The sequence below is a fragment of the Pipistrellus hanaki genome (assembly GCF_964339955.1).
Source record: "Pipistrellus hanaki genome assembly, chromosome: 12".
Classification (NCBI taxonomy): Eukaryota; Metazoa; Chordata; class Mammalia; order Chiroptera; family Vespertilionidae; genus Pipistrellus; species Pipistrellus hanaki.
The window spans coordinates 58,385,659-58,410,244 of record NC_140514.1 but is presented as its reverse complement, the minus strand read 5'-3'; the positions used below and the strand labels follow the sequence as shown (position 1 = coordinate 58,410,244).

General features: G+C 39.9%; 1 protein-coding gene across 1 annotated transcript in view; it reads left to right on the top strand.

Annotated features, from left to right (window-relative positions):
* Nucleotides 1–1,783: 1,783 nt before the first annotated feature.
* TMEM182 (transmembrane protein 182) overlaps nt 1,784–24,586 on the top strand; it is a 60,021-nt gene continuing 37,218 nt past the window's right edge. The window contains exons 1-3 of the mRNA XM_084900926.1: nt 1,784–2,098; nt 2,316–2,415; nt 3,954–4,052. Coding sequence (XP_084757052.1) covers nt 1,967–2,098; nt 2,316–2,415; nt 3,954–4,052 — 331 coding nt within the window. The 5' untranslated portion in view covers nt 1,784–1,966. The remainder of the gene's footprint in view (nt 2,099–2,315; nt 2,416–3,953; nt 4,053–24,586) is intronic.

The following is a 24,586-nucleotide window of genomic DNA, read 5'->3' as shown; positions in this document are numbered from 1 at the left end:
CACAGCACCCAAATGAGGAAAGGGGTGGTATGAGGCCATAGACTACACTCAGAGTATTTCACTCTGTTCACTTCCATCTTCAAATTTGTAACAAAGAAGCAGAGCAGCAAGGAAATTTGGAGTTGTGTCGATCTAAGGGATGCTTAAAGGAATAGATGTTTACTTTAGAAGAAAAAGACCTATATTTAGGGGAGGTATGTGATTGCACTTGTAGGAGGCACGAGATGATTACCTCCTCAAAATATCAGGAGGTCCTGTCATGTGCAATCAGAGGACAGAATAGGGTCAATTAACTTTAGGGAAACAGCTTTTGGCAGAAATTAAGGCAGAACGATGTGGACATTACTGATGTCTTAAATACTACATGCTGGAAATGGCATGGCTTGATGACTTGGGGAGTCTTTTAAAGGAGATTTTGGTATTAGATGAGGGATCAGCTGAGATGAACTCTCAAATCCCATTTAACTTTCATGGTCACTGGTTTTGTGACTTAGAATTCCATTCATGTCTTCTGAGCACCTTCAGTTGCATATAGCAGGAGCTGGCCAAGGCCCTACATCCTTACTGAGGTGTCATCTTTGTGTTCTCTTACCAAATATATACCTGAAGATGCCAAACAGAAGTGGCGAGGGAAGCCAGGATAATTCAGATGCTTCTTAGAAGATGAGAATATATGGTGCCTCATTACCATTGAGAATATAAAACCACTTGCCATAGGGACAGTCAAGTTTAAAAATATTATACAAATACCTAAAAATATTCTCTGGCATATTCAGACATGAAAAGAAAACACAAACCATAGAGACAAGGCATGAAGAAAGTGTAGTTCATTGCTATTAGGTGGCTTATATGGGTATCAACTATGACTCATCTTTTGAGGAAATTGAATACTTACAATGAAGAAGGCAAAAGAAAGGGAGGACCAAATTCTTTGATCTTAATCCAGAAAACCATATATTTTTGAGAATTCTTTTTCATCAGTCCACTTTGGGGATGATTACTTGGAATGACTTGTATGAGATCTGGGAGCTGGTGTAGAAAATGCTATTTTTGTGTCAATACTGTGTGCTGCATAGAAGTACATCTTATTTTATTTTCCATCAACATTTATCCCCCTCTTACCTCTACCCCCACTCCTTTCTCCAATCACCACACTGTTGTCTGTCTCCATGAGTTCTTTCTCTTTCTTTTTTGTGCAATCCCTCCGTCCTCCCCCAGTACCCTTCATGCAGAGCTGTCTGTCCACTCTCTATTTATGAGTACAATTTAATACTTTAAACAGTTTATTTTACCATATTCTTGGATATTTTAAGTACACATCTAAATCTCTAGGTTATAAACTTGAACTTTATTCAGTTTTATGTTAGACCATTTGACCTACAAATTATTTCCTGTACCCAAAACATCCAAAATAAATTAAGAAATTAATTACAACTTCAGTTGTATTCAAGAGAAGTCTTTGTGTTTCTTTATGGCTGTGATTTCTGTATCTTCAAAACAAGTCTTACGTGTCTTTGGGGTTCAATGGCCACTCTAGATTAAGAGGAGCTTGTCAGGCACTTAAGACTGGGCCAATACTGTCAAGGCTGTGCCATTCCATCTTCCCTCCACTTCTATGGATTACCCACCAGCGATAATGATCATTCCAGCTCACGATACCCCTCTCCACAGTCAGGAGAAGGTCAGCTATTTTTTGATTCCCATAGGAGAGAGAAAGCTCCTCAATCAGTTTCCTAAAATAGCTGGCCATTCTCAGCTGCTGGGCTGGAGTCCCTCCAGGGGTGAGCAAAGGGAATACAATCCACCAGCTGGTTGTGAGTGAGAAGTCGCCAAAACATGAGCTAGGAGAGGCTTCTCAAGACGGTTCTGCCTTCTCAGAAATCTTTATTCCTTTTTTGTTGAGGAGCTAGGTGTTTGCCACTTAAAATTTTCTTGTTTTGTTTAAAGGGAAACCAGTGAGTTGAAAATGAGACTAAATATCGCCATCTTCTTTGGGGCTCTCTTTGGTGCTTTAGGGGTTTTACTCTTTTTGGTGGCGTTTGGATCGGACTACTGGCTTCTTGTGACGGAAGTGGGGAAATGTTCAGGTGAACAGAATGTGCGTTTCTTTTTCCTACTATTCGTGTATTTGGTGAGGAAAGTCTTTTGCTTTCTCTTGAAATGGGAGAATAGTAGAGGAGTGCCTATTTCTCCATAGGAGAGACGTGTAGAAAACTAGTGACCATCACTATTGGGGTGGCATTCGTTGCTTGCAAAGCCCCCTGGCCATGAGAATTCAGAGTGTGCTCCTTGTGCCCCGCTTGTGTTCTGTGCAGGTAGAGAACGTGACTTTCCACCACGAGGGGTTCTTCTGGAGGTGCTGGTTCAGTGGGGCCGCGGGGGAAAACCAGCCCGATCTCTGGAAGTTCTGGTACGGTAAGTGCACTTCAGTTTTACCTCCTTTGCCTTCAGAATAAAAACAAGCGGCTTCTTATTTAGTACCTGTCAGTCACAAAAAGGATTGGATTCTTAGTTGTAGAATTTCAATAGGTATCTCCAAAAGGTCCAGTGAGTAGGAATGGCTGTAGCAATCATTATTTTATTCCAACATATAAGTAGGAGTTTAGATTTTTATCTGTCGTTTTCTTGTTCATATTTAAAATACACCAACACTAACTAACAAAGAAGTATTATTTATAGTAGTTTTGAGCGTTCTTTATTATATTGCAAATAAAAATATTTATTTTTAAAAATATCCAGAAATAGAAATGTATTATTTTAAAAGTTAAAAAATCTCTTTTTAAATAATGAAACTTAATTACCACCTCTGGCAGATGAAAGTTTGCTCAATTTGAGTTTCAACCAGGTTTGTGGGCAATAGCAAGAAATGCCTTGTCTTTGATGTTCAAATTCTCTCACAGAAACGTTAAGGTTGTTAAGGTGGGTGAGCAGCTTCTTAAAAATGTGATGCATTCTTTTAACTTTATTCCTTTTATTGTATTAATCTTCAAAAACAAATTTACTGAAAATAATTAGCCTTTATCTTATTGCTTCCAAGAAAGAAAACTGTTTATTACCCTAAAGCTTATTGTGGGTTGACATTATTAGTCTCCTTATGAAATATTACTGTGATAAACCCAAGTATGATATTTACTCAAAAGTCAAAATGATGGAATAGATCGTAAAAATATGGGGAAGACTTGAGCAAGCTGATGGCAAGCCGGCATATGCAAAAGGAACAGCATGTGTAAATGGCATTTTGAGAGGAAGATTTGATAGACTTTCTTATAGTCATTTCGGGAGGAAAATAAGCATGTGATGTGTCAAAAATTATTTAGACTGTGGTAAAATGGAGTGAATAAGACTGTGCAAGAGGAAGATTTTGCCAAGGACTTAGAGAAAGGAAGAATATTTCACTGCCCCTTAAAATGTATAAAATGAAGTCTTCAAGTTTTCAAACATAAAAGTTATTTCTTGTGGTTTCTTCAAATGCTAGAAATGTATTTGAATTATTAAGTTTTGTGATCTATTATTTCCATCTTTTCCCTAGAAACAAGTTATAAAATAAATTTTATATTTAATGGGACTGATCAAGGTTAAACTTAAGTTTATGAGACTTTCATAACTATTATTTTTTAATAATTAAGTATGTGCTAGGCATTATGTCAGGAAAATATGGGCCTGAAGATAAGGGAGCCAGCGCCTTTGGGTTAAGGTGATGCAAGAAAGGCCTTGTCTGCATTGAATCACGCCAGGAGTCAGATGTTCAGGATGTGTCCAGGTTCCAGGTTCCTCGTGCTTCTTTCTACGAGATTTTTGGGAAGTCTCCCCCTTCACTCAGCAGTTCTCTGAATTTGTTGATCTCCCTACCGTTTTATTTAGCTGATATAACCCAGAATCCCTGCTTCTCTTCTTTAGGAACAGTGCTCACTCAAGTGCTCAATAACATACCACTGTTCTGCTCTCCTTCCTAGGCAATCAGCCGGCATCCAAGACCTGCACACATGCTTACCTGTCGCCATACCCCTTCATGAGAGGCGCGCACAATGCCACCGCCTATGACTCTGCAGTCAGTAAGTACCTCGGCCTGCAGTGTCTCGCTGAAGACATGCCCCTGAAGGATGCCCACAGCACTCTTGTGGGCTGTTACAAATAATTTAGCACCTTTACATACCGAACAATAGGGTATCATTTTAACATTATAAGCTACTGTAATTTACTTGCCACTTATAAAGATAACTTTTTAAAAGTATGTTTTCCCATGTGGAAATAGTACTGTTTGTTAGGAAGAACTGTTTTGTAAGTGTTTAACCGAACTTCTAGCTCTACAACAGAAAAAAACTGTAGTGTACACTCTGATTTTAGAGCATATCTTTTTTTGCAATTGCTACTCACATGAATCTGATTTTGTTGCTGTATTCCTGCAAGGTGAATGCACTTGGTTACAACGCACTGAGGAATAGCCAGGTGTCATTAACTGGGAGTTATGATCATCTAGCTTTTTGTGTGTGTTTTCATACTATTTGTTCTATTGAAAGTAGATGAATGTAGTTTCTATGGAAAGTACATAATATGTAGTACGTAAATCTAGTTTTATAGAAAGAATGTAAGCTCAATATGTCAACTTTATTCTCAGCTGGTTTCATGAAGTTTTAGATAGAGTGTTCATCCTAATCTTAAAAAAAAAAAAAAAAAAAAAAAAGCAACACAAATTGAAGCATTGGTAGGTCATTTCAGAGAAAGCTTGTGGAACCAAAACCAGGAGCTCTTAACACTGTGACCAAAGATTGAAGTTCTCCATATGTTGTAACTGTCACTCAATAATGCTGTATTTTCCTGAGGAGATAAAATATTTAATTGCTCATATCCATGATTCATGTTGTTGGAAAATAAATAAATGCCTCTCAAGTTAAAAAACAAACAAACAAAAAAAACCCCCAAAAAAACAAAGAGTTGGTATAGAACTTGATAATGTTCTGTAAATAAACAGAGTCAAAAATATTTGTTTTTTAAAGAGAATACATAACCTTATATAATAAAAGGCTAATATGCAAATAGACCAAACGGCAGAACTACTGGTCACTATGACTTACATTGACCACCAGGAGAAGATGCTCAATGCAGCAGCTGCCTCCTGGTGGTCAGTGCGCTCCCACAGGGAGAGTCTCTCCTGCCTCTGTGTTGGGGAGGGGGGACAAGGCCTTCAGGGGAGGGCAGTTGAGGGGGATGAGGCCAGCAGGGGAGGGCAGTTGGGGGGGGGAGGGACCCAGCCCTCAAGGGCTCCCAGACTGCGAGAGGGCTCAGGCCAGGCTGAGGGACCTCATCCTTTAACTCCTGAGTGCACAAATTTCATGCACTGAGCCTCTAGTATATTTAATATTCTGAATAAATGTAAATTAGTCAAGATTCTCCAGAGAGTCCTAGCTAGTTTGACTCAGTGGATAGAGCACCAGCCTGCAGACTGAAGGGTACCAAGTTTGATTCTGGTCAAGGGCAGGTACCTCTGTTGCAGGCTCCTCCCTGGCTTGGGCCCTGGTCAGGGCTCATGCAGGAGGCAATTGATTGATGTGTTTCACATCTGTTTCTCCCTCTCTCTTCCACTCTCTCTAAAAATCAATGGAAAATGTCCTCGGGTAGGATTTAAAAAAAAAAAAAAAAAGGAAATAAAAATTCTCCATAGAATCAATATAAAGATGAGATATTGAGGAAGGGACTTTAAGGAATTGGCTTATGTAATTATAAATGGTGACAAATTTGAAATCTGTAGGGCAAGCTGTAGGCTTGGAGAGTCAGATTATTTGGTACTGCTGTCTTGAGTCTGAAGGCTAGAAATTGGTAAAATTTCTGCTTCAGTATTGAAGAGAATTCCTTCTTATTCAAAATACCACTGTCCTTGTTCTTAAAGCCTTCAACTGATTGGATGAGGCCCATCCTCATTGTGAGGGATAATCTGCTTTACTTATAGTCTACTGATTATAAATGGTAATCACATCTAGCTAGCACCTTTACAACGACATCTAAATGAGTGCTTGACCGAACTACTGGGCATCATAGTCTAACCAAGTTGACACATAAAATTAACCATCACAGAACTTCCATTATTCATCTATTTTTCATCTTTCTTTAAAGTTATCTATTTCCATACATTATAATTTTTTTAAAGTATGTCAAAGGTTGTAGCATTTGGTGTTATCACAATATTAACAGGACATTTTATGGAGTAGCGTGGGGTCTTCATGGAAAAGAGGTGAACTGATCCACAGCTGTGCTTGTTCACCAAGGTTGCTGGCCATAATATGTTTGGAAGAATTGTGACTGCTGGTCTAACAAATGTGTGTGGCGTGGATACTCTTTCCATTAAAAACTGCATGAGGTGCCTGGCCAGTGTGGATCAGAGGGTTGGGCCTTGTCCCACGTACCAAAAAATTGTCGGTTCAATTCCTGGACAGGGCACATGCCCAGGTTGTGGCCCGATCCCGGGTAGGGGTCATGCAGGAGGCAGCTGAACGATGTTTCACTCTCATGTTGACTTTTTTTCTCTGACTCCCTCTTCCTTCCTGTCTCTCTTAAAAACAAACAAAACCTGCATAAGGAATCTCATTCACATTTGTTGGAACCTCCTGCATCCTGTGTTATGTGGACCTTCTTGCTGCTAAGAAAAGAGATGGTGTAGAAAGGAGTAGTGTAAAACATTTTAAATTACAAAAAAGACATTCCTTTCCCGGCATTCTTACTTTTATTAAATAAACTAAGAAATAGTATAGGATTGGCTTTCCAGACATTATCTATTTGCACACATATTAGTATTGTTATTGTTGATATTTATATGTTGAACTCCTGAGATGAGGTAGTATTGTAGGCATTATATTTTAAAGTGAATCCATATGATTGAAAAGTCTGTACCTCCAGAAGATAGTGGAAAACTTGAAAAACAGGTAACATAATCCATGCATAATAATTATGATAGAGATGGATAGTAAATGCATGACAAAGTAATTACACTGCAATTGCAATTAGAACTATTATGTAGCACTGCATATAATTACTGTGTCATTTTTGGATCTAATAACAAAACCATATTCAAATTTAAAAAAAAAAAATCAAATTCCTCTTTGGCTCATTCACTTTATGCAATTTTATCAAATACTTTAAGTAAAAATGACAGATGGGAAGAGGTATGTCCTGCAACTGAGACAGTGTAATCACATACCATTTATCTTCATTATATCATACAATATCTGACATTATATTTGGATGATTTTTTAATTTGTTCTTTATCCAAGATAAGGGCGCGGATTTCATGAGGTTTCTATCCTCCTGCAAGTATTTGTTTCCTAGTCACCGAGTCTTCACTGGACTTCGTGTGCTTTATAACATCGGGCATTATACATTACCAGTTTATCATTTGTAAAGTCTCATGTATCCTGTCTGGCAAATTATTGATAAATGGCTTTGTATTTGTAGGAATCTCTTTCACGACCTGCGTGGAAAGAGTTCCAATTCAGGGTTCGGATTCTGGAGAAGGGCCACATGCAAATGAAGAGACTTGAGACTTGAAGAAATTCAATGTGTTTATATGGGGGGCCAGGTGGTAGTCCAACTCTAGTGGGAGAACTACTCCTGCTCTGGCCCTGCCATCCCTTTTATGGAGGCTTTGGGGAAAAACATCTTAGGCAAGATAAATAGGAATTTCCATGTAGCCCTTAGGCAGGAAATAACAGAAACTTACACGGGACAAACAAGGTGGAGGCTGCTTCAGCTAACAATGTCTCAACTAAAGGGTGAGTGGTTAGAGCAATTAAGGTTGTTGACCAGCCTTCCTGGCTTCCTGTCAACATCTCTTTATAGTGAAACTGATTTGTTTTCCAGTAGTATTCTCCTGAGTTTTTACAGTTACAGTTAGCCAAACTGAAATCAGTGAACATAATATAGTGCTGTGTGATATTTCTGGAAAGACTGCTTTAGAATCATTGGAACTACTGACGAAGTTATCCTGTTTCTTAATACTGAGACTAAGACTGATTCAGAGAAACCACGTGACTGTCTTGACAGCTGCTCATTGCCAGAGCTGATCAAAGGTTCAAGTGTCTGGATTTTGTATACTGATAATCTTATAAGCTATAGTGAATAAAAGAGCTAATTTTAATGCTTAAAATTTTAAGTCTAAGTCTTTTAGTTTCATCTCAGTGAAAGAATAAATTAAACTCATGTTGATTTTCCCTACCTTTCTCTCTGATCCTGACCTGTGTATAATCAAGTCTAATTCAGTGTTTTCTTTATTTTTTAATATCAAATATATTAACTGGAATTCAATTATGCTCAAATCTATTATGTGAATGGCTGCCCAAGCCTACAGGGAGTGATCTAATACTAAGTATTGTATTTGAGGTAGGATTGTGTACTTTGAAGTCCATTAGACAATTCCATTGCCTTTGATATCTTCCAAATTTAGATTTTCTGATTTGTCTCATGCTTAAACTCAGTCACAGTTCACTTATTTAGTTTCATTTGATAATGATGTGATGAACATAGATGCATTTTTTAGATAACTCAATCCCGAATGAGCTAATCATTTCTTTTGGATGCCGCCCCTCCCATCCTGCCCCGTCCCAGTCTTTGACCACACCTCCACAACAGTCCTCCTTACACTTAACTGTAATTCCTTTTTTTTTTTTTTTTAATATATATATTCTAATTGATTTCAAAGAGGAAGGAAGAAGGAGAGAGAGGAAATTGTGGATCAGTTGCCTCCTGCAAGTCCCTCCACTGGGGAATGAGCCCACAACTGGAGCATGTGCCTATGGTCGGAATCGAATCTGGGACCCTTCAGTTTGTAGGCCGACGCTCTATCCACAGAGCCAAACCAGCTAGGGCTTAATTATAATTTCTTCTTAACCTCAGTTTCCTCCTTATTTATTGCAATCCCTAAGGCACAGACTGTACTCTCACATTTATATTCCCAGAAATTAATATAGTGTCTGGTGCTTAATAGATATTTGAAAAAATATTTGAAAAAAAATGACAATGCAAAAATTACTGATAGTATTTTCAACAGTTAACTATTTTGATTTTAATTTTTGAAGTGGAACATTTTAAAAACTAATTCCATACTTGGCTTTTTCTCTTGAGAAGAATATATTGAACCTAGTTTCATCTTTCCTCGCCGAGTTGGAACACACGCACAGGCTGGCCACTGTGACCTTGAGTTCCTCAGAGGCAGTATTCACCAGCCCTTCTCCCAAGTGCTATTGCTCTCCTTGCACCCTCCTCCCTCCATTTCTCTAACAATGCAGGCTTGTCCTTAGTTTTCTAAGGAAGCCTTCCTTGCCAGCAGCCTCTACCCCACTAATACTGGTACTAGACCAGTTCTCTTTTATAAACCTTAGTAAGGAGGACAGAGCATGAGACAAGAGGCTGCTCTGAGTGGAAGATGAGGATATTTTTGGATTTAGATATATTCAATTTGGGTTGATGGTAAACACCAGCTTGAAATAATTTAGCAAGTAGCTTGATGTGCACATTTCCTGAGAGACATTAATTAGCACAGCAGATACTAGTGAGGAATTTCAGGAGTGGTTTTTGAGATCAGATATAATCTTTAAGAAAAATGATAGGAAAGAAGACAGCGAAATATCAAAGGTTCTTAGTGGGGGAAGGAGAGAAAGAAGGTGGCCCCTGAAAAGGAAGAGAATGAAGCTGGAGAAGCAGGCTGGTGCGCTGTCAGAGGGGCTGCTGGAGGGGACAGTCTTGGGAAGGAGATGCTGTCCTCAGTGCGGAATGCACGTGAATGGAGATCAGAACAGAACGATGAGGCAAAAGTTCAGTGGCCCCTGATGGCTCCTCCCACCAAAAGACTCAGCCTTGGAGACCCACGAGGCAGCTCTTTTTAGGCACATCCTTCCACTCATGGGCATGAAAACCCACAGGCCCTGCTGTGGCCTGAGACTTCCAGACCTTCCGCCCTGTGTCCCACTCCTGCTCACTGCCAGTTCCTTGGATTGGACTGGAGGGCCCTGCTGTCTTTCTTGGTAACCCCCTTCCTCCATTCCATTTTCCTGCGCACTCTGCCACCTGAGGACCCTCCTGAGAGCCACGCCCTGCCCCAGGCGCCCTCTCCCCCTCTCATGCACCGGGCCTCTAGCAGAGAGGTCAGAAAGCAGTGATATTAAAGGGGTGGAGCCACAGAATGCTGGGAATGTGAAACCTCACACTGGGGCACTCAGGGACTGGGTAGTGAGAAATGTGAGACCTTTGCAGTTAGTCAACATTTGGACTTGGAATAGCTACCAAAAGAGCACAGCAGTACAGAGTACGAAGTCCTTATAAAGTCATCCCTTATGTACACATACAACATCTTGCTCTGCTATGCAAGGCATAATCAGATCAAATATAAAAAATGAAATATAAAACTCCATGGTTTTAAACAGCACAGAAATGAATTAAAATTTGAGTCTAAAGTTAATATAAATCTATACTAATAAAAGGGTAATATGCTAATTAGACCAGGTTGACTGGACATATTCCAGTCATCTAGTCCTCCTTTCAGAAAAAGCCATGATATTGGGGGCAAAGGTAGAGGTGGTTAGGGGTGATCAGGCTGGCAGGGGAGAGTTGTTAGGGGCAATCAGGCTGGCAAGGGAGGGAAGTTAGGGGTGATCAGGTTGGCAGGAGAGGGTATTTAAGGGTGATGAGATAGGCAGAGGGGTTAGGGGTGATCAGGCAGGCATAGTGATTAGGAGCCAGTAGTCCCAGATTGCAGGAGGGATGTCCTACTGCTGATTTACCAGCAGTAGGACATCGCCCAAGGGGTCCCAGATTGGACAGGATGCAGGCCAGGCTGAGGGACCCCCTCTCATGCACCGGGCCTCTAGTATGTAAATAACTGAGGAAACATATCTAATTTTGTTGGAATGGCCTTTTGCTTCCAGATCATTCATTACACTGGTGTAGCTGGATGTTATATATATATTTTTTTAATATTCAGGTATAGGGAATCTGGAAACTGTCTTAAATTTACCAAATAGTTTTAAGTACTTTACTCCACTCAGCTTTAGTTGTGTAGAAAAAGAAATACCTTGCAATCTATAATGGAAAATACATTTCAGTCTTTTTCTGGGGGTCAGAAATGTCAAGTGTTTCCCAAACTTCTCTCATGATGAGAATCACCTGGTGGAGTTGTTAAAATACAGATTCCTGAATCCCAACTAAGAAGTGCTAAACTAGAATTTTTGGGAATATATAGGTAAAATTGTATACTTAGTGCTCTACCAGGTGATTCTCATCATGAGAGAAGTTTGGGAAACACTGACCTAGATATTTAGAAATGCCATACCGCCCGCTCAATTTCCTCCTCCTCGTTCAGACGTGTGGACCACGTGGCCATGGCCACAGACACAGCAGTCCCTGACTCTGGCTGGCTTTTCACTGGTCCCAGCACAGGCTCCTTGCCTCTAAGCTGGAGCACCCACAGGCGCTCGCCTCGCTTCCCAGGGCTGCAGTTCATGAGGGCACAGCTGGCTTTTCAGTCCCAACATCAAAGCTGTAATTAAACACCAGTTATTCAGAGGAAGTTACTCTGTGTTTTCTACAATTATTCATGGGCATCGAAGGATTGGTTGGCAGTTTCTATAATGTCCTCCCAACAGAGGAGACGCTCGCTTTCTGTAAACAAGGCTGCATGCTTACTTATGACAGTGCGGACTGCCCTCCTTCACAGAAAACCCGCCCGGCCTCTATCTGTCTGTGCAGGCGATGGCCATGCTCAGAGGAAACATCTCCTCTAGTGACAGGGCACCTCTTGGTGCTCCAGACCAGGGTGTCTCACCTCAGCAGTGCTGATATTTGGGGCCATATCATTATGTGTGTGGGACTGTCCTGTGGCCGGTAGGATGGTTAGCAGCATCTCTGGCCTCTCTACTCACTAGATGCCAGTAGAGCCCCTTAATCACGGCAATCAAAATGTCTTCAAACATTGCCAAATGTCCTGGGGAAAGTGAGTACAAAATTACCTCTGATGAGAACCACTCGGGTATTCTAGACTTTCACTCCTAGCACTTCTGACCCAGGGCCCAAGCTCTTCCTCAGAATTATACTTATACTGCCTCCACTCTGTGCTCAGCTCTAGTTCTGGGCCCCCAAACACCTAAATAATGGCTTAGCTTCCTTTTGCCTTTTTTAATGCAGAGTATCCAAACCATAAAGGAGAGGCCTAAGCCTGTTTTTTCTTTAAACATGATTGCCTCTGCTCCAAGCTTTGGGTCTTTTTAGAAGAGAGTATTAATTAAATGAAATGGAAAAAAATATTGAATACCTATGTACTCTATGCTGTACACTGTTATTGGGTGCTTCAGAGTCAGTCCTAAATTCTTGTCCTCATTGAATTTTCGTTATAGTGGGGAGACAAAAAATAAAATGTCAATCAGATATTTTCAGAGAAATAAGAAGGAATGGAGTGTGTGCGGGGAGGGTGCCGTTTTAAGTAGGGGGCTGAGGAGGCCTCGTGGAGAAGACGATGCCCATTGTGGTCTCTGGCCCTGGGTTAAATGGTGCTGCCAGCCAGCTAAGCCAGCGATTTCAACCTGTGTGCCCCAAAGAGTTTTAAAACATGCAATCCTGGCTATGAGGTTGGGCACTGACCTCTTTTCCTTTAGAGTGTCAAATTTAGAAAATTAAAAACAGCCAGTGCATCAATAGCTGTCCTGTGTGAATGAGTAAAAAATTATACTTTTTTTGGGGGGAGGGGGGGATCAGATCAACAAAAAACACATTTTTTAGTCATTAGTTTATGTGCCATGAGATAAAAAGGATTGAAAATAGCTGGGCTGAGCCATCAGAGTCCCCTGGTTCCTCCTTTGGGGACTAGATGGGCGCTGTGTGAGTGCTGAGCACAGGCCGGGGCCCTGGGAGGCTTCGCGGGGCTGTAAATCCGTCCAGCCCGGTGTCTGTGCTGGAGACCTGGAGCCACGGCCCGGCTTCCTGATCTCCAGAAGTTCACTGCATTCATTTGTAGAAGGAAGATGAGTATCGTCTCAATCTCACCCCGTTGTTAAAATGAAAAAATAATAATGCAAAGGCTTAGCAGAGCAGTGGCCGTGTAGTTGGTATCCCATAGATGTCAGCTATTTTTATGACAGTGTACCAATTCAGAGCGCTGAAAGTAAGCCATGCTCAGGGCACGCTGATTCATCATGGCTTCTCCTTAGTGAACACTTCCTGCTCTGTGAAGTGTGTGTGTGTGTGTGTGTGTGTGTGTGTGTGTGTGACATCAAGTATTTGGAAAAAAGGAAGGACTTCAAAAATAATGTTCATTTTCATGATCCTGATGCCACCACCCTAGTACAAGATAGTTAACATTACCGTCTGTACTGGCCAAGATTTACCACTGCTTATCTGGTGATATTGATTAAAATTTATTCAACACATATTTATTGAATACACATTATGTGCCAGGCACATTTTTAGGTTTAGGGGACCAGCAGGGAGCAAAAGGGAAGGACAACTCTGTACTGTGGAGCTGACATTCAGTGAGAGGAGAGAGACAGAGCAACATGAAAGTAGTTAGTATGTTGGGAAAGGACTAGTGCTTTGGCGAAATAGGAAACATGCACAGAGGCTAGAGACTGAGGGCCTGGGGGCATGAGTGGGGGTGGCAGAGCTCTTTAATGTGGTCAGAGGGCCACATGCCTGTGAGGAAGGGACATTTGAGTGGAGATGTGGAGGTGAGCCGTTTGGTGTCCAGGAGAAAGTGTTCCAGAGCGGGACACCAGAGGCCAAGGCCTGGAGGCCGGGACACCTGATGTGTGCCAAGAGCAGAGAAGTGTGTGCAGCGGAAGAGCGAGCGAGGAAGGAGCAGTGGAGATGGTTAGAGACGGAGGTGCTAGGAGAGGTGGGCCCGTGTAGGGACCGCTTTCACCTGGAGAGGGATTGAGGGGGAGGCTGTGAGGGGAGACCTGCTGTATATTGTACACGAAGCTTGGCAGCTACAGAGAGGCAAGGGTGGGATCAGGGAGCCCAGGAGGTTTGCTTTACTTTAGGTGACTAAGGTAAGGATGTTAGAATGGGGACATTTGTCTGATTCCGGAATTTTAAAAAAATTATTAGCAGTTGGTAAGGAAATTATCAAATGGACAATACCTGTAACATAAGACAACAAAACAAAACAAAAACCCCTATGTCCTGGCTATTATGTTCCTTACAATATCAGTCCTAGATTCCATTTATGTCCTACTTTGTTTGAAACTGTTCTGTTATAGACATTTTCAACATTTATAGAAATGCAGAAAAGAGTGTAGTAAACCCATGCATTGTCATCACCCAGTTTCAATAATTATCTACACATTTTCTCAGTAAATTTTGCTGCTGTGAGTTGGAGAGTTCTTTATACATTCTAGCTGAGTCATTACTACATATGTGGTTTCCAAATATTTTCTCCCACTCTGCAACTTGCATTTTCATCACCCTAAGGGCTTCCACATAATAAAAGTTGTGAATTTTGTTCAAGTCCAATTTATGGAATTTTATGAATCATACCTTTGGTGTCTTATCTGTAAGACCAAGTCTCAGGGCCTGCAGATTTTCTTCTGTTTTCTTCTGAAAGTCTTAATGCTTGATATTTTAGATTTAAATCTATGAATCATTTTGCTTTTTGTATAAGGAATGACATATTATTTTTCAAATGTACATCCCATTGCTCTAGCCATATTTGTTGAAGAAACAATCTTTTCTCCATTGAATTGCTGTGCACCCATGTCAAAATATTGTTGATCATACTTGTGTGGGACTATTTCTGGGTTATGTATTCTGTCCCTTTGATCCCTGTGTCTGTCCCACTGCCAAGCCACACCATGTGGATTACTTTAGCTATATGTCCTGAAATTGGGTTGAACAATTTCTCCCACAAGATTCCTCTTTTTTAAAGTTTTCTAACTATTCTAGGTCCTTTTCTTTTCCATATAAATTTTAGAGTAGTCTTGTTTATATCTTAAATTTTTTTCTTGTATTATAGAATTATTTGTATGTCAATTTATAGAATTAATATCTTTATTATGTCGATTCTTCCAATCCACAAATGTAATATAGCTTTCAGTTTATTTAGATCTTAGCTATTTTCTTTCATCAGCATTTTGTAGATTTTAACATACAGGGCCTAATGTGCTTTGTTAGATTTACATCCAGGTATCTCATTTTTTGACCAATTATAACTGGTATTCTGTGGTGTTTTTTTTGTTTGTTTGTTTTGTTTTTGTGTGTGTGTTATAAAGTCTTTATTTTTATCTCCTTTTCTTTTTTTTAGTTAATCCTCATCCGATAATATTTTACCATTGATTTTTATAGAGAATGTAAAGGAGAGGGAGAGACAGAAAAATATTGATGTGAGAGAGACACATCAATTGGTTGCCTCCTGCATGCACCCAACCAGGGCCAGAGAAACTGCAGCCAAGGTACTTGCCCTTGACTGGAATCGAACCTGGGACCCTCCAGTCCACAGACCTATGCTCTATCCTCTGAGCCAGACTGTCTAGGGCTGGTATTATATTTTAAATTGTGGTTTGCATGTGTTTATTAGAGTTAGAAATATAATTGATTTTATCTTGTATTCTGAGACCTTGCTGAATTCACTTGGTTGTTCTAGGAAGTTTGTGTTTATTTTTTTATTTTTGTAGATTACTTGGGATTTTCTGCATAGATAGTCATGTCATTGGCATTTAGGTATAGTTTTATTGCTTTCTCTCTTTTTGTTTTTTTACATGCCTTTTATTTTATATTCTTGTCATGCTGCACTAGGTGTAACTTCCAGTGCCATTTTAAGTAGCAGCTGTGAGAACAAGCATCCTTGCCTTGTTTCTGGTCTTCAAAAATCACTCAGTCCTTTTTCATTAAGTAGGTTGTTTGTTGTAGGATTTTTACAGATTTTAAATTAAATTGAAGAGGTTTCCCTCTAGTTTCCTGTGAGGTTTTGTTATGAATATATGTTGATTTTTGTTAAATGTTTTTCTGCATTAATTGATATATGATCACAAGATTATTTTCTTTTAGCATATTAAGATTGTCTATGACATTTATAGATTTTCAAATATTAAAGCCATGACTTATCCCTGGAATAAATCTCACATGGTCATGATGTATAATTCTCTTTATACTTTGCTGAATTCTATTTGTTTATTTTTGTTAAGTATTTTTGCATCTGTATTTATGAGGGATATTGATCTGTATTTTTTTTTTTTTTGTACTATCTTTGGGTCTGGTATCAGAGTGATACTGGTTTTATAAAGTGAATTGGGAAGTGTGGAAACCATGCCAGAGTCGCTGGATAATGAAAGCAATGGAGTGTGAAAGTCCTTGTTGGTGGTACACCGGACAGCCAAGGCCACTCTGAACATGGAAATCTTAATCAGAATGTTCAAGGCTAAGATGCAATACATGGGTGCAAGGACACAATGATCTCACTATGCACTGTGCCCTTCTATAACCCAAATGTTTGACTGGCCTCTTTTGTATAAGTAATATAACATGTTACTGACAGTTACCATGTGAAGCTAGTGTGTGGGGAAAATTCAGAGAGAAGCAAGAGAGGCTGGAGAAGCTTCTGAGGCAATAGCTCTAAGAGAGATCTCAGGTGCTGCTACTCTGTGAGGTGGTAGGTCAGAGGCAACGTGCAGCTGCTCAGATAATGGCTGTGGGTACAGAGACTGCTACTGCCTAATGGGAAAGATGTATTCCTTTATTAGCAGGAGTGCGGCTACCTGTATGGGATTTTGCTGTGAAGGACTATTTTGTCTGATGGCTATATGGCCACTGGCTCCTACAATAGGACTCCTTCTTATACACCCCACTTCTCATGGCTTCTCCATCCACCATCCAGCGTCCAAGGAAGTCCAGCCCCTTGGCAGAGGGGCTTGGCCCTGCCAGTTAGTGCAATGGGCAGGGTTTGAAAAGGAATCTGTCCTGATGGTTGGCGTAGTCAAGCAGAATTCAGAATATATGGGCTCAGAGTATCTGTGCTCTGACAGGAAGTTTCCTCTCTTCCGTTTTCAGGAAGGTGCTAATTCTTCTTTAAATGTAAATGTATGTTGGAATTCATCAGTGAAACCATCTGGGCCAGGAGATTTAACTTTCAGGGACTTTAAAATTGTAAATTCAATGTCCTCAATAGTTACAGGGCTTTTAAAACTATGTATTGAGTATTAAGTGAATTGTGATAGTTAGTTTTCTAGAATTGATCCATTTTATCTAAGTTGTCAAATTTACATCTGTGCATCCTTTTATATATGTACTATCTGTGATGACATCCCTCCTTTCATTCCTGAGATTGGTCATTTGTTTTTTACATTGTCTGTGTCAATATTGCTAGAAGCTTGTTCATTTTATGGAGCTTTTCAATGATCCCGCTTGTTTTTTATGTTTTCTTTTCTGAATTTCATAAATTTCTGCATTTATATTTAATAGTTACTTCTTCCTGCTTGCTTTAGCTTTGTCTTCTTTTTATATTTTCTTGAGCTAAAAGATTAGATTATTGATTTTTTCTCTTTTCTATTTTAAGCATTTACTGGTGTAGATTTCACTCTCAGCGCTGCTTTAGCAGTTTCCCACACGTCTGATATGTTTCATTTTTATTTTAATTTAATGTGTTTTTAAATTTTTCTTGAGAATTCTTCTATGACTCATAGATTATTTAGAAGTGTGTTGTTTAGTTTCCAAGAGTTTAGGGATTTTTCTTTAATCTTTCTGTTACTACCTTTTAGTTTGATTCCATTGTGAGCACAGACCATACTCTATATGAGGTTTGTTTCGTGGTCTGGGGTGTGATCTGCTGTGCTGTATGTTCCATGCAGCCGGTGTGGATAGAATGCACTAGGAGCGTCAGTGTGGCCTGTCGCGCATTGCTTACTGCGCTGCTGAGTGCTCTGTATCCGCTGGTTTCCTGCCTCGTGTCCTGTTAATTGTCAGAGGTGGTATGTTTTCTACCTCTATTGAAGTCTCCAAAATAATTGCGGATTTATCTATTTCTCTTTTTGTTCTATCAATTTTTGCTTTGAAGTGTCATATAGATAGCATATATTGGATGAATTTTAAATTAAATCTGCTAAGCTTCTCTTTTTTAAATTTTAAGATAATTTTTAAAAAGCAGTTTTAGGTGTTATTCTTATGTATCATGTAAGTTGGTAGTCTAGTTTCATTGTTTTTTTTTTTTTTTTTTTTTTTTTTTTTCATGAACCTGTCTAATTTTCCCAACATCATTTATTGAAGAGACTGCCTTTACTCCATTGTATGCATTTGCTTCCTTTGTCAAATATTAATTGAGTGTAAAGGCTTGGGTTGATTTCTGGGGTCTCTGTTCTGTTCCATTGGTCTGTATGTCTGCTCTTGTGCCAGTACTAGGCTGTTTTGGGTACAGTGGCTTTGCAGTATAACTTGGAATCTGTTATTATGATTCCTCCAACTTTGATTTTCTTTCTCAAGATTGCTGCAGCTATTCTGTTTTTTTTTTTTTTGTTTTGTTTTTGTTTTGTTTGTCTTTTTGTTCCTTTTATATTTTTAGAGTGTTTGTTCTAGATCTGTGAAATATGACATTGGTATTTTAATGGGGACTGCATTGAAGCTATAGATTGCTTTGGGTAGTGTGGACATTTTAATGATGTTGATTCTACCAATCCATGAACACGGTATATTTTTCCACTTGTTTATATCTTTTTCTATCTCTTTTTTCAATGTCCTATAATTTTCTGAGTACAGATTCTTTACTTCCTTGGTTAAGTTTATTACTAAGTATCTTCATTTTGTTGTTGTTGTTGCAATGGTAAATGGGATTGTTTTTTTTTTTGTTTCTCTTTCAGAGTTTATTATTGATATATAAAAAAGTCATAGATTTCTGGGTGTTAATTTTGTATCCTGATAGATTGCCAAATTCATTTATTAAATCTAATAGTTTTTTTTTTTATGAAGTCTTTAGGGTTTTCTATGTACAATATCATGTCATTTGTGAATAATGACAGTTTTACTTCCTCCTTTCCAATTTGGATGCTTTTTATTTCTTCTTGTGTGATCACTATAGTTAGGACTTCCAGTACTATGTTTAACAAGAGTGATGAAAATGGGTTTCTCTGTCTTGTTCCTATTCTTAGGGGAAATTAGTTTAGTTTTGTCCTTTGAGTATGATGTTGGCTATAGGTTTGTCATATAAGGCTTTTAATATGTTTTTTTAAAATATATTTTATTGATTTTTTACAGAGAGGAAGAGAGTTAGAGAGTTAGAAACATCGATGAGAGAGAATCATCGATCAGCTGCCTCTTGCACACCCCCTACTGGGGATGTGCCTGCAACCAAGGTACATGCCCTTGACCAGAATCGAATCCAGGACCTTTCAGTCCGCAGGCCGACGCTCTATCCACTGAGCCAAACCAGTTTCGGCCCTTTTAATATGTTGATATATGATTCCTCTATTTCCACTTTGCTGAGAGTTTTTATCATAAAAGGGTGTTGGAATTTGTCAAATATTTTTCCTGCATCAATTGATATGATCATGTAATTTTTATCTTGCAATCTGTTTATGTGCTATATCACAATATTGTACCAGCCTTGCATCCCCAGAATAAATTTCACTTTTCATAGAGTATAATCTTTATAATGTATTGCTGGATCAGATTTGCTAATATTTTGTTGAGGATTTTAGCATCTATGTTTATCAGGGATATTGGCCTGCAATTCTCTTTCTTTGTAGTGTCTTTATTGTGTTTTGGAATTAGGTTAATGCTGGCCTCATTAAAAGAGTTTGGAAGTGTTCCTTCCTCTTGAATTTTTGGAATAGTTTGAGGAGTATAGGTGTTCTTCTTTAAATGTTTCATGAAATCCCTCTGTGAAGCTGTATGGACCAGGGTTTTTGTTTGCTGGAAGTATTAGTGCAAAATGGATAAAATATTTAAATGTAAGTTGTAAAACAACAAAAATCTTAGAAGAAACCATAGGCAGCAAAATCTCAGACATTTCTCATAGCAATATGTTTACAGATACATCTCCTAGGGCAAAAGAAAATAAGGAGAAAATAAACAAATGGGACTACACATCAAAATAAAGGGCTTCTGCACAGCAAAATAAACCATTGGCAAAATGACAAGAGAACCCACTACATGGGAGAACATATTTGCCAATGATACATCTGATAGGGGGTTAATCTCCAAAACATATAGGAAACTCATACAACTTAACAAAAGGAAGATAAACAATCCAATTGAAAATGGACAAAGGATCTAATAGACACTTCTCCAAAATGTACATACACAAGGTCAAGAAACATATGAAAAAATGCTCAAAGTCACTGGCCATCTGAGAGATGCAAATCAAAATGAAAATGAGGCATCAAATCACACCTATCAGAATGGCTATCCTCAACAAATCAACAAGTGACAAGTGCTGGTGAGGATGTGGGAAAAAGGGAACCCTATTACACTGCTGATAGGAATGCAGACTGGTGCAGCCATTGTGTGTCTGGGTGCTTGTCCCAGCCTTACAAAGGTAGATGATTAAGGAGTTCGGAGACGAAAGATAATTTTGAAAGGCATTGGGGGTCAGAGGATCTTCAGCTAAAGGAGCTGCAAGACTCCTTGTCTAGCACTCCGTGCTTTTATTCAACACAATTTGTCCTTAAGGCAAGGTGGAGATATAAATCTTCAAAGGGTAAATGGGGCACTCTTTTTCCCACTTCCTTGCCTTTTCCCATGTTTCCTCCATAGCCCTGTGTCCCTGAAAACATCACATGGAATGGGCTGGTGGTCTGCAGCTGAGACTGCAAACTAAGGTGGCCTGATGCTTGATTGGACACTGCTCCAATGCAGAATGAAAACTCTGGACACTGATTCTGATTTTAGCTCCACTGAAGCCCCAGCTATCCTTCTTCTATGCGGGACTGAGGGAGAGGGACCTTGGAAACACAGTGGTTTAGTTCCATGAAAATAAAGCTTTCTACAGTATTTCATCCTACTGTGTGAGTCTCAGAAAATTCTTCTTCTTGGGATATCACAAGGATTCCACTCCCATGAACAACAGGTGGGCGGAGGACTTCTCACTTCCATCAGTAGCAACTTCAGTTTCTCTCCTTTGTCAATGGAGGAAAGAGTTCCTCTTCTCCCCCAGTTGCTAGTGGGTTTGGATTTTTTGTGATATCCCAAGAAAAATAATTTTTTGAAACTTTCACAGAGGATGCAATATTATAAAAGCTTTACTTCTGTGTAATCAAACACTGAATTTTAAAATTCCCATTTCTCTTTGTCCAGTCATAGAAGAAATATAGATGTGGCTTCAGTAGACCTAAAATCAGAGCCAGTGACCAGTTTCCTTTCCATGTTGGAGCAGAGTACAATCCAACTTCAGGCTAATATAGTTTGTGTTCCCCTCTGTAGTACTTCAATCCAGTGCATATGGGGTTCACAGGGCCACATGGCTATGGAGGGAATTCAGGCAAATGCAAGGAAGGCAAGAATGAGCCAAGAGCATAAGAGTAACAAAAGCAACAAGAGCTACAAGAGAGCAACTTTCTTTGTTTAGGAGCTTATGCAGTCTCAAATTTTCATGCATTTACAGTGGCCACACCCATTCTGGCTAATGATCTTTGTTCCCAGGTGTGACTGATAGGCAAGTAACTTCCTTATGTCACCCCAACTTGACTGGGCATGCATCTCTCTTCCCTTCGTTGGATCCTTTCCCCATTGTTTTGCAAGGAATAGGCCAGTGATTTTCTGGGGAATGTAAAGTTGTAGCTTCCTGATGAAGCCCAAATGACATGCCTATAATGTCTGGCGTTTCCCTTTACTCATTTTCTATTATTTATAACTAGAGGAGGCCTGATGCATGAAATTCCCCTGGCTGCCAGCACTGGCTTCTCTCGGACTGCCTGAAGGCACCTGGGACCTGGGCTTCCCTCAAAGCCCTGGCTTTGTCCAGAAGGTTGTCTGGAAGGATGCCCAGTCTAGTTAGCACATTACTCTTTTATTATTATAGACTCGAGGCCCAGTGCATAGAATTTGTGCACAGAGGAGGGATTCCCTCAGTCCAACCTGCACCCTCTCCATTATGGACCCCTTATGGGACATCCCTCTCACAATCTGGGACCACTGGCTCCTAACTGCTCACCTACCTGCCTACCTGATCACTCCTAACTGACTCTGCCTGCCTGCCTGATTGCCCCTAACTGCTCTCCCCTGCCAGCCTAGTTGCCCCCAATTGACTTCCTCTGCTGGCCAATTTGGTTCTGATTGGTCAGTTTCAATGCCAGTCAGCATAGGCAGCCATTGGCTCCCCACAGCACCCAGATTTGGTTCTGATTGGTCAGTTTCTATGCATCAGCATCAGTAGCTCTGCCTTCTAGGCAGCCATTCACTTCCCACAACATCCAGATTTGGTTCTGATTGATCAGTTCCTATGCCAGTCAGCATCTCTGAGCCTATCAATGGGGCCTGATCAGAAAGGTGGGGATGATCAGCAGCCCTGATAGAGGCCTGGAGAGAAATGGAGGCCAGGCTGCTGGCCAGACTGGCAGAGAAAGAGAGAAACAAGTGCTGATCAAAAGCTGCATAAGTTTCTGCTTCTCTCTTCAGGCCTCTTTCTGGCTCTGATTCACAGCCCCCTCAGGAGTCAGTGCTGGGGCACCAGGCCTGCAGGGGAAGCAGTCAGCAACTTCCAGTTGGTCAAGCCTTGATTGTTATTGGTCCTTAAGAGCCAGGATTTTTATATATTAAGATTAGCTAATTATAATGTTATTACTTGCAGTTCTATTGGTTTTAGCCTCATGTAGTTTGATATTCTCTTGTTAAGTACATATACATTAAAGAAAAAATATTTTTAAATTAGTGTATCAGATACACTATTAGGCTCGGATCATTACAGCTTTTACCATGGCTTTCACTGACATGTGGCCCCATTACTACTGGATGGTGGTGAAATCTACATTTGATTTCATAGTTGATACGTTAGGAATTAATCCTGCTATTTTAATTTTTGTTTTCTCTTTATTCTTCTTTTAATTTTCTGTGTTCTTTCTCCTCTCTTATAATAAGTTACTTATTTGTTTGTTATTTTGGAATTTCATTTTATTTTTATTTATCTCATCTTTTTAGTATATCTCCTTTCTTCACTCCATCCGACTACTCAGAACACCAACTGAGTTTTTAGTTTTGGTTGTTTATTTTTCATTTCTAAAATTTCCTTTTGGGTATTCTTTATAGTTTCTATTTATGTACCAAGACTTTTTCTCCAATTTAGTTAAAGTATGTTCATCTTTCTCTTTGAGACATTTTGTCATGGATTATTTACAATCTTTGTTAAATAATACTAACACTTCTCTATTTGTTGACATTTGTTGCATAATCTTTTTCATTGAAGTTGACATTTTTCTTATTCTTTGTATGAATAGTTTTTTATTTTTCAATTAAAACTTGGAAGTTGGGGAGTATTATGCTATAAGACTCTGGAACTTCTGTTTTGGTTGGCTTTTTTGATACTGACCCTAGGAAGAGTGGACATTAAAAATCAAGTGGGAGTGGAATTCCAGGTTCCCCACTTGGTCTGTGTTGACAGGAGGAGAAACCTTTCTTCTTCTTCTATTTTTTTAATCCTTACCTGAGGCTATTTTCCCACTTATTTTTAGAGAAAATGGAAGGGAGGAAGGGAGGGAAAGATTGAGACACATTAACTTGAGATAGACATATTGATGGGTTACCTCCAGCACATGCCCTTACCAAGACCAGGGATTGAACCTGAAACTGAGGTATGTGCCTTTGACTGGGAATCAAACCTACAACCCTTTAGGCTGTAGTTTGATGTTCTAACAGCTGAGCCAAACCAGCCAGGTTGAGGAGCCTTTCTGGTACTGCTGGGAATGATGAGAATTTTGGCTTCCTGCTATGATTCCATTGATGCCATCCTGGCCAGTAGGCTGAGGCTCTGATCTTTACAGCTTTTACCATGGCTTCCACTGACATGGTGGGTATGCAGGGGTGGCCCCATTACTACTGGGTGGTGGTGAACGTTTTGACTCTCTATGAGGCTTGCTCAGAAATTCCCAAAAGGGCAGGGATGCCTCATTTTGTAGGTGTGGAGTCCAGCTCCCCACGTGATCTCTAGTGTTTCTGTGAATGGTGGCTTCATTACCCCTGCAGAGATGAAATCCTAATTCCTTATCTAGCCTTTTCTGCCACATCCTGTGTGCATGTTTAGTCGTGGTGTAGGGGGCACCTTGTTATAGCCTATCAAGGGTTCAAGTCTACCCTCTCCTCTTGGTCTTTGCTCATCTGAGTGTAATTGAGGGCCACTGCTTTATTCTGGGATGTTCGACTGATATAGAGTAGTTATTTTCTAAAAGTTTCTTGCCTTGTTAGGTGACCCCTTAATCTCTTGGTTAAATAGACTTGTTGGGTTTTTATTTTTTGGGGTGGTGTCTGTGATTGTTGGCATTTCTTGGTTTCTGCTTTTCATTGCCACTGATACCTGGTAGTAATGAAAGCCCCACCTCCCTTCCTTCTCTGACACCACCCCTGCGGGGGTGCTGGCATATTCCTAAGGGTCTGCTGAGGGTGCAACTAGACCCTCCACTCAGACTTTGTTGAACTTTTCTTCTGT